The sequence below is a fragment of the Ochlerotatus camptorhynchus genome, unplaced genomic scaffold (assembly GCF_037179485.1).
Source record: "Ochlerotatus camptorhynchus isolate MF236.1 unplaced genomic scaffold, CSIRO-AGI_Acam_v1.1 ptg000323l, whole genome shotgun sequence".
In the NCBI taxonomy this organism is placed as follows: Eukaryota; Metazoa; Arthropoda; class Insecta; order Diptera; family Culicidae; genus Ochlerotatus; species Ochlerotatus camptorhynchus.
Window position 1 is genome coordinate 889,076 of NW_027040811.1, and position 11,003 is coordinate 900,078.

An 11,003-nucleotide genomic window follows, 5' to 3' on the forward strand; every position below is an offset into this window, starting at 1 on the left:
TCACTTCAGTCGAGTTCATCTACACCATGGCCGGTTCTTGTCGGTACGGCAGTCAAGACGACTGACATGGGTTACCTCTAAAGACGATTCGATTTCGATGATGGAATAATTGTGAAAAATGCTCGACGGTTGCCTGTGGTGATAAATTCGAAAGGCTACACCAACAATTTCATCAATATTAAGCAAATTGATCCCAACAATACGACGGGGATGGTGGAACACCTACGCTATGCTGTTATTCGTACGAAAAGAACTACGACAGAACTATGAGCATCAAGCTTGAAGAATCCTCACATTTCCTCGATGAACTTCGTGAAATATCGCAAACTTTCCCAACGCTGCTCACATTCTCACCCACATGGTCACCCATGGAGGCGTTATTCCAGAATACAGTTCTTATTTTTGAACTTAGCATTTTATACGAAGCGTACGAGGGATCAGAGCAGGATCTTCTGCGATTTAATAATGCTATGCATTTTACTATGCAGAATGGACAATGAAGAAGAAAACAAGCTTATCATAGGGGGTGGCGATCAGATTTGAATCACGGTCTTGTCGAGTATCTTCGGGACGGACATTTTCACATTTTCTCCTGTGTTTTTCCTCGGATATTCTTGTCAGTCATTAGTCTCAATTGGCATGGACTTCGATGGCATGACCACAGGACTTTATAGGGATGACCATAGAATGCTATAAGCTGTTGAATCAAGAACCGCCCACGCCTGTCATCTGTGTGGAGCTGAGTGGATTGGGCGGAATCTGCGCGAGTTCTCTAAAGACCTACCGTATGCGTGATAATGTTTGCACCATCGTACAAATGAGGTTCCCGTTTCACCTGTGCATACAATGCCTTGGTTTTCTTTGCATGCACATAACCTATAGCTCATACCGTAGCACGCTGTGTATAAAAGAAAATGATTTACTTAGTTTGACAGTTGCACCATGACGAAGTGGCAGCGTATTCGTGATTTGACGTTTCAATGGCCTGTGGACCGTCAAAAAGGTTTTAAACCGAGAAAAAAAAAGAACAACTATCCGCGAAGGTGGCCACAGGTCGTCCGAGGTCAGCTCGGGTTCCGACGGTTATCGCTGCTATCAAAAGGAAGATTCGGGTGAATCCAGTACGTTCAATAAGGAGAATGGCAAAGGAACACAGGATCAGTGACTTTAAGGCACAGAAGATCGTAAAGGAAGATTGCATGGCGATGTCGAGGGCTCGGAAAAAAAAGTCACATGATTACCAACCGCATCCGGGAGCTACGAGTCGAACGATGCAAGAAAATCTTGAACTTCCTTAAGCGAAAAAAATCCGGTAATCCTGTTGACCGACGAGAGCATGATTACCGTCGATCCCGTATCAAATTCCAGAACCGACCGGTATATTAGTTCTCTTCCGGTAGAAGACGTGGCCAACGAGCACAAGAACGTGTATCTGACCAAGCATCCTGCTATGCTAAGTATGTTCTTCCGTGGATCAAAGAACAGTACGGTCCGAAGTCAAATGTTGTATTTCAACAAGATGGGACTCCGTGCCACACCTCGAACCGCAGTCAGAAGTGGTTGCAGGAACATCTTCCGTTCTAAGCGAAGGATATGTGGCCGCCATCCAGCCCCGATCTTAATCCGCTGGATTACTCAATATGGCGCGTCATGAAGGCCAAGGCCTGTTCTAAACGCTACCCGAGTACAGCAAGCCTCAGACAAACATTGAACCGTACCTGGAGAGAAATGGATCCAGACTACATTATTAGAACCTGTCGTGCATTCCGGAAGCGTGTGGAGGCCGTAATTGCAGCAAGTGGAAACTCGATCGATGATTAACATAGTTTAAGACTCTGAGAAACATCCCCCCTTCGAATAAATAAAAAAAAAACTCAGAAACGAAATTTTTGAGATTTTTTTTAATTTTGGCATTGCTTAATGGTGCAAACATTATCACGCATACGGTACAGGCGCCGGATAAAGCGCTTCCGCTGAAGTTTTCGGTGGCCGACAATGCTATTTTCGAAGCAATACAGATGTTCATTGGGAGATGTTTGATAGTTTTTATCGGTGGTACATTTCGGAACTGCATCAGATCGTAGCTTGGTAGGCTTGGTGGTGTGTAACTCGGAGGTGGTAATCAGCAATACGGTAGGCTTGGGTTATATCTTTGAGGACACGCACTTCTGAGTCGATCAGATGATTTAAAACTGGTTCGACGATGTTGTTCCTAGCGTGAGATTGCACTATCGCTCGTTCCAGTTCTGGATTTACTTTAGTCGGAGAGGAATTTCATTCTTCATCGATCGGGTTTCTCCTTTGTTTCTGTACACCTGCAAGAAATCTTGTGGAATTTGCTTGAACACCGTATTGGTTTGATGGTTTCCAGTTCCTCTTCCACCTCTTGACCCGCTAACGCTCTAATGAGAATGAAACTGAATGCTTGCCATCCCTTCCATCAGAGAAAGTGAGAATGTAAACACAATCACAAAAGTCATAACTTTGAGGGTGGCCAAACTCATGAAATATTGACGCCTTGATAGGCATACTTTGATTCGTTCGGCACAGCGCTTGGCATGGCTTTCGGTGCAACTCAATTACTCGGTACGAATTAATGTGTGCAGAGTTGAATACCCCTAGGTTAGAGTACGGTAGTGTGAAAATTGTATATAGAGGGTAGAAAGCGAGCAAATATCAATTTTGAGGAAGGCACGAATCGGTAGGCCTGGGTTCAATCCCAGTCGGCGCCGCCGGGATGTTCTGAGGCATCACATCTCTGATCACGCCTTCCATCGGAAGGGAAGTAAAGCCGTTGGTCCCCGGTTCATGAGTTGATGGGTCGATAGGTAGGGTCCAGGTGTGGGAGCTGCCTTCCTGGTGTCGGTAGCATTGGTGCTCAGCACGGAAAACAAGATCGATGGAAAACAAATCAAGGAAAAAATTCCTTTTCCAAACTCCCCTGTTGGAGAGGGATGGTGAGGGGTATCTCCCCCGCCACCTCTGGCAATTAGTGCGGTAAAGAATCGTTTGATCTAGCGTTTTAAATTGTCTGCAGAAGGGAGATTGGAACGTTTACTGAGTTCCTGCGACTTGATGATATGCGGTGAACACATATGCTCGCGAAAATGCAAGAGTTGGCAGCAGGATTAAACTTAACCAATGAGCTCTTGAAAATGTTGTTCCTTCAAAGAACGCCATCAAACGTTAAAGCCATTCTCATCATCGCTGACGCAACTATCGATAAGATGGCGGAAATGGCCGACAAAATGATGGAATCTTAGTTTTCCCCCGTCGCAGCTGTATTGATGCCTGCTGGAAACAACGAGATGGAAGAATTGCGAGGCCAAATCGCGGCTTTCACTACCGAAATCAGGCACATCAAAGCAGACCGCTCATCTCGTAGTCGTTAGGCGTCACGTTCGAGCCGAAATGCAAGCGATTCGGAAATATGCTGGTTTCATCGCAAATTCGGTGGTCGCGCTCTCAAGTGTCGAGACTCGTGCCAGTTTAGGCTCTGAACCATTTGGCGGTTTTTTTTTTAACTTTTGGTTAAAATTTGACAGATGGAAAATTATCGTTTAACCTAGAAACACTGGAATAAGAGACCAGCCAAGACACTGTTATGATTCCAATCGAACTTTTAAAAAGCGGTTCCAATCTGCAATGTTTACAAATGGTTTGCTTCAATTAGGGAGGAGTATTAACATCGTTTAAAAATCACTCATGAACTCGCTCGTCGGTGCATTGGCGAAGTCACTCGCAAGCAGTTAAAAATGCAAGTGATGCCAGGATTGCTTTGATGTATATCCTGTTGCCAAATTCATGTTTTTTTTTCTCCGCTGGTCTCTTGTTCCAGTGTTTCTAGATTAACCCTGCTATCCGAGGGTGGTTATTTCTGACAGACAAGAAGTTAGATTTTGACAACCATGGCTGAGTTTTACACGAAAATCGGTCAATCGATAACACATGGATTTTCGAACATGGAAAATAACTTTCGAAATGTCACTTTTAACCACGAGTTAAATTTAACTCGGCAAATGATCCACAGCCTTAGCAACACAAAAAAACTAAACTCCCGTTCACCCGAATCGGCGGGGGTGGACGACGCTCCGGAAAGACACCGTATTTTGATATTCGATCGTACCAACAACACAAAGTTTCTTATCGACACCGGCCCGGATGTTTCGATTCTCTCAGCTTCTGATCTGATTGGTGATGTAGGTGTTGCGATTATTGGAGCTGATTTCCTAGCGTCGTACGTGTGCGGTATTGAATACTCCCCGCATACAGATGCTAGCCGCTCACTACTTACTACGAATATAACCCTGCGCACTCCTCAGCAAATGTGACGGCAGATTACGAGAGCACGCAGCGATCGTCTCTCGTCCTATTACTCATCGTACCGTTATTGCTAGTGGACGCCTGCAATCGGCTCCGGATCTTAAACACCGATGGTTGATTGACGGACGGAGATAGACACAACTGTTAACAGCATAATCGTGGTAGCCCTAGATCATCCTTTCCAGGAATTATTGACTGAATTTCTAGAAGTTACGTTTCCAACAACCATTAGAACAGCGATCGAGCATGATGTCACCCACTACATTCAAACGAAAGGGCCTGTGGACGACATCTGCATAGCTTCGTCGACGGAGGAGGAGCATTATCTGCACGTACGAGCAGTGTTCGAGCGACTTAGATCTTACGAACTTATGATAAATGTTACCAAGAGTCATTCCTCATGCCACTGAAACTGACAGAAAAACGATTCCAGGAAACTATCATGGACAGAAACTGTGTTTCAGGAATGCAAAACATCGTTAGCGAAAGCCACATTGCTGTATTTCCGGTGCTTCAAAACCGCTAAGTTTGCTCATCGACGCGTCTAACACAGCAGCCGGTGCAGTTCTCCATCAGTTTGACGAAGGACGTTGGAAGCCATTGGGCTTTTACTCCACGTTTGGTAGGGAATTTACTGCGACGAAAATGCCCGTAGAGTACTTCCGTCACTTGCTTGTAGGAAGGAAATTCATTATATTCACCGATCACAAGCCACTCACAACAGCGTTAACTTCATGTCAAAATTCCAGATTGCCACACGACGGACGATATCTACAATATAAATCCCAATAATTATTCACCAGCTATATCCGTCATATCAGTGGTGAATCTAATGTGTTGTTGCGGGTGCACTGTCAAGAATCGAAGCTATCACTGTTCCTATGGGAATTGTTACGAAACGATCCCCTAAGACCAACAGGTGGACGTTGAATTGAAGCATCTTCTATTAACGTCAAGCTCACTGAAACTGAAACCTCGGAAGACCTCCATGGCATCTGCACCGTTGTATTGCGACGTTTCACAAAATAATGTAAGACCGTACATTCCTCTACAACATCGCCAGGCAGTGCTGAAACAGATCCATTAATTAGCACATCCAGGAGTTCGCTCTATTCGTCATTTGGTTGTTGATCGATTTGTTTGGAGAAAAAAATTACAAGGACATCAAGTAATTCGTCCAGGGCTGTTTATCCTGCCAGCGTTGTTGCGCATTTGTCGATACGTGGATTGCACGGTTCGGAATACCTGAGACTGTATCGGCAGACCAGGGAAGGCAATTCGAGTCGGACCTTTTTCGTGAATCTAGCAAGATCGATAGGAACCAAACATATTCGAACGTCAGCTTACCATCCTCCGTCAAATGGTTCGGTGTAGCGATTTCACCGAACACTCAAGGCGTCCATAATGGCAGTGGGTCAAAAGCATTGGACTGCTGAACTCCCTGTAAGCATGCTTGGATTACGAACCGCTTATCGAACCGATTTCGGATGCTCGGTAGCATAGTTGGTTTATGGTCATTCGCGACACGGCTGAGAGTCGATTTCCCAGCTGGCGTGGGACGATTTCGGGCTGAAACGGGGTAATTTGTCTCCGAATTTAAAACACGCGTTCACTTCACCGTGGCTCGGATACTTCTCTCCAGTTCACAACGTTACAATCCCAAAAACAAAACCGCCATCGCTCCTGTACTGCGCTCGACTATTGTGTTGATTACGTTTTCGTCTTCTTTTGCAGCGGGAGGAGAAACAGAACCTAACTTTATTGAATACGCGAGACAACACGAAACGATAATTTTATCCTTAGCTAACTAAACTAACAACATAAAAATCTAAATAAAAAGACGTGCCGGCCTTGAAATGACAACAAAAACAAAACATAACAAACACGGCACACGCTCGTGTGAAACACGGCTAAATTACACTCGGCGGCAAAACTACACAAAGCGGGATTAATTGTAACACGCAGGTTAAAGAGTGATACGGTCAAAATTTGGTCAATATCAACTTGACGTATTTCTTTCAATTTTGCATTTAAAAAACCTGAACACCCCTCATTTTGAAGGTGTGTGTGTGTAGAATGTTGCTCCTATTTTGATTTTGGAATTCACTCTTCAGTTGTCAAAATGCCGTCCAAGCAAGAAGAGCAGCGTATCAAAATTTTGCTCGCGCATCGCAAAAATCCGAGCTACTCGCACGCAAAGTTGGCAAAATCGCTAAAAGTTGCCAAATCAACCGTTTCAAATGTAATTAAAGTGTTTGGGGAACGTTTGTCGACAGCCTGGAAGTCTGGATCGGGGGGAAATCGAAAACCGGAAGCCGCTGAGACGACAAAGAGAGTTGCCGGTAGTTTCAAGCGAAACCCTAACCTCTCTCTCCGAGATGCCGCAAATAAGCTGGGTGTATCGTCTACAACCGTGCATCGAGCCAAAAAACGAGCCGGACTATCGACTTACAAGAAGGTAGTGACTTCAAATCGCGATGATAAACAAAATACGACGGCCAAAGCGCGATCCCGGAGGCTGTACACGACGATGCTGACGAAGTTTGACTGCGTGGTAATGGACGACGAAACCTACGTCAAAGCCGACTACAAGCAGCTTCCGGGACAGGAGTTTTATACGGCAAAATGAAGGGGAAAGGTAGCAGATGTTTTCAAGCACATGAAACTGTCAAAGTTCGCAAAGAAATATCTGGTTTGGCAAGCCATCTGTACCTGTGGCTTGAAAAGCAGCATTTTCATAGCTTCCGGGACTGTCAACCAAGAAATTTACGTGAAAGAGTGTTTGAATAAACGTCTGCTGCCTTTCCTGAAGAAACACGGTTGTTCCGTACTGTTTTGGCCGGATTTGGCATCTTGCCATTACGGTAAAAAGGCCATGGAGTGGTACGCCGTCAACAACGTGCAGGTGGTTCCCAAGGACAAGAACCCTCCCATCACGCCAGAGCTCCGCCCAATTGAGAAATACTGGGCTATTGTCAAGCGGAACCTAAAGAAGACCAAAAAAACTGCTAAGGGCGAGCAGCAGTTCAAGGCAAACTGGCTTTCTGCGGCGAAGAAGGTAGACAAGGTGGCTGTACAAAATCTGATGGCAGGGGTCAAGCGTAAGGCCCGGCAATTCGGATTTGGAAAAGCGGAAGCCTAACTGAATATTTTTCCTGAATTTTATACTAATTGAACTTGAAAAAGAAATTTAATTTGATTTTTAAATAAACGATTTCACCGATTTACACGCGTTTTCCCTTGACCAAATTTTAACCGTATCACCCTTTAAAAAACGGAACCGAGATGCAAAACTTCATCAATTTTGAAACTATTTGAGTAAGTGTGATTACATTAGGAAAAATCATCATCTTAGCGCACCTCGGTGGTACTTTGTATGGGAGCGAGCTGTCAATTTGTTAGTTTTGTGTCAAACAGTGAATTGAAAATCTTGCTTTAAATCTTGATTTAAAAATCGAGTTGGATGTAAATGGGATCGAAAAAAATATCGTTGTGCTCAGAAAAAAGTATTCATTTTCATATTTATTTTTCAAAATTAAAAACCCAATTCAATGGGTATTTAAATTTGATGGTTTCCACCAGAATTCTGAGGAAAACTACAATTTTGAAAACAGTATTACAAAATATTGATATCCCGAACCAAGCTAACAGAAAAATGTCAGGCGCAAATAAATATTAAAAATCCAAAAATTGTTTAATAAACTAGGAAAGGGGCGTCATTTTCATAGATTTCCAAGGGCGCAGACAACCATCGCTATTCAAGTGGTCATACCAGCTATTAAAAATTTATATTTCAGCAAGTTTGTGGTTGATATTATGAATAAAAATAATATTTAGAAGTAAATGTTAACACAGTTTTGAAAATGATTCTAGTAGATTTTTATTTCTAGATTCTTATAACTATCAAAAGATCTCATCTAACTTACTCAGCTAATTTAAGGGAGAAAATTTGTTGCAGGAAAAACTCGTAGGTCATTGAGTTCTATGAATATTGAAAGGTGAATGGAAGATTCGTCCATCTTACTTTTCGAAGACTCCTGAAACTTTGGAAAATCCCGGAGCTACCGGAATTTCAGAAACCTAGAAACTCGATTAACTTAAAGATATTCGCCATTCTTGGGGCTATTTATAGTGCGTTAAATCTCCGGAGAATGTTGCACCAGAGCTCCAGAAACCCCACTAGTATGTCATACTAAATCCTGTCTACCATAACCAACAACTTCTAAAACTGCTGGGACTCCAAGAGAGAGATATTAAAAACTACAATAATTTCCGAAATCCTTCAGAGAGGTCCAAAGTACACTGATCATAAAGTAGGCTCCAAAAGTTTCTATAATTTTCAACGTTTATGATGCTCTGGATCTTCCTAGAAATTCTAGTTACTAAAAAATTTACGATTTCATCGAAGACTGGCAACTCACTCTTCTTCCCATACGTTCGCTTTGAGACAGGCACAATTGCGTCATCTGCCACTCAAAAGTGAAAGCTTAGAATTAATTTTATAGCGATGATTCCAATCCCAGAAGAAACGAGTATGTATTTGCTCATTTTTCAGTGCGTTGCTTCCACCTACGCTCAAGCGCAGCGCTGCTGTATTTGTCGCTTGGATTCTGGCAAAGTGGCCAGTCTTCTTGATATATTGTCTTCGGTTGTATCTTCAATTCTCAAACATGATCGTGGATTATCTTCAGTTCTCATGTATTCTGGTGTACCCAAAATTTAAGCATTGCCGTGAATTCCACAGGCTGATCTTCTGGAATATTCCTAAAAATGGTCAAGCAATATCCTTAGAAAAAATACTAGTTTTTATATGTTGCCAACAAGACTCTAAACAAACTTAGTAATTTCTAGTTTGAACATTAGAATAGAAGCGACCATATTACCCGGGACCCACGGTCATCATATAACCATACGCTTCGCTTCATCCCATTCGCCATCTGTGAAATAACGCTGAAATCAAAACATTCATTCTTACCCCATAACTAACCGAAACAGACGAAGAAAAGCACAAGCAAGCCGAAAAGCATCCGAAATTGGCGGAAAAGACCATCTACACCGACGATCAGTTGGAAAACATTGTCGACTCCGTAATGCGGATGATGGACTTCGACGGGGACGGATTCGTAGACTACGTGGAGTATCGAAGGTCCGGGGTAGAGGAGAATCGCCGCGATGACTACCCGAAGGGTCGCCCTTGAAAGTAGTGCTTCCCAATATGCGCACGATAACCTTGTAAATTTTGTAAAAAGATCAATGTTTGCCAAATAAAAAGAAACTAATTCTGGTGAAAGGGTATTGATACTCATATTTTCTAACCTATCGTTTCTGTACTAACCTTGCACCGCAAATTTCAACCTTCGATCACCCAGTTGGCGACAAAGAGGAAGAACATCCGGTGGAAATCTACAGCGATGAACAGCTGACGACCATTGTGGAAGCCGTCATGACCAATATGGACACGAATCAGGACGGGTTCATCAATTGGCGCGAATATAGACAGTCCGAATCCGGAAAATAACGCAATTGCTGCTACGGGGACCAATTGGCACCGCTTTGATTCTTTCTTCACTAACCTGCATGATGGGAAAAAAATAAACCACTTTACTAAACGGGAACCGATTACACTAGCTTGTTTTTATCTACTGGCCATTGGCGAATGTTTTGTAACACCTTGGGACCCCAATGGGTACGTTTTTCTCTGTCGTCGTTTTTTTTTACAGACACCAAGGTAGACGACGATCACCCGGCGGAGCCGACGACGGAACGCGAGACCGATTCCCATCCGCAGGACGACGAGACGCTCCAGTCGTTGATCGATCCCATTTTGGACATGATGGACAAGGACCAGGATGGGTTCATTTCCTATACCGAGTATCGGCAGGCGGAGGCATCGGAATCGGCGAAAAATGCCGACTAAGTGCTCAACTAGCCTTGTTAAGGTAAATGAGTTGTTTTGGGTGCTGAAACAAGCGGAGCGCCGACAGAAGAGGACAGGCTAGAGGAGAAGGCTGATTACAAATTCCTTAATTTTTAGTTTCTGTCCGGGGTGCTGCATTTTTTTTAAGTTTAATGATCGCGTGTTTTGTTATTTTTTGTCTGTTCTCGAAACTACGGACATCACGTTGCAAGTGATAATGGGAAGCGAGTAAACGTCTCCACTTTAGGGTAATAAACGACAATCACACCAAACCGAAGTTAGCTTTGATGAAAAGAAATGTCCACTGCGAACATTTTTCAAAAATAATTTTCATTTTATTAAAACAAATAAATCCACATACATGGGAGCACTGCCGCACGGCATGTGGGAAATTCGAGGGAAAATCTATGCTCAAATTCACCCCTCTCCCATCCCAGCCAAAACATCCCTAATGGAAAATACGGAGACGGAGAGAGAGCGAGAGCGAAGTGGGCGAGCAAACATCAGCTTCAAAGGTGGTGGCGGCAGAGTTGTCAGATATGCCGATTTATCAGTGCATCAGAAAAGAAAAATGTGCTGTTGCGTGTTCACATTATAATCGCTATCTTTTATAGTCTGGCGGATTGAATCTCGGAATCTTCGGAAATCTTTTTTTTTTTCTAGTGGCGTCTACGGAAATTAACATCATCTTCGGGTTGGAGAAAGTTTCCCCTATCCGGCGATGCTGTTAATTTGCGTTCGGTTGGCGAGGTGTTTATATAAG

General features: G+C 43.4%; 1 protein-coding gene across 4 annotated transcripts in view; it reads left to right on the forward strand.

Annotated features, from left to right (window-relative positions):
• The window catches only part of LOC135707911 (multiple coagulation factor deficiency protein 2 homolog), a 36,813-nt gene extending 26,303 nt beyond the window's left edge, over positions 1–10,510 (forward strand). For 2 of the 4 annotated variants that reach the window (XM_065229824.1, XM_065229829.1), the window contains one exon: positions 9,319–9,571. In XM_065229824.1, coding sequence (XP_065085896.1) covers positions 9,319–9,521 — 203 coding nt within the window. In that variant the 3' untranslated portion in view covers positions 9,522–9,571. Of the gene's footprint in view, positions 1–9,318; positions 9,572–9,692; positions 9,974–10,043 lie in introns of those variants that run through there. The other 2 variants (XM_065229825.1, XM_065229828.1) reach the window with 2 other exon arrangements.
• Positions 10,511–11,003: the final 493 nt, after the last annotated feature.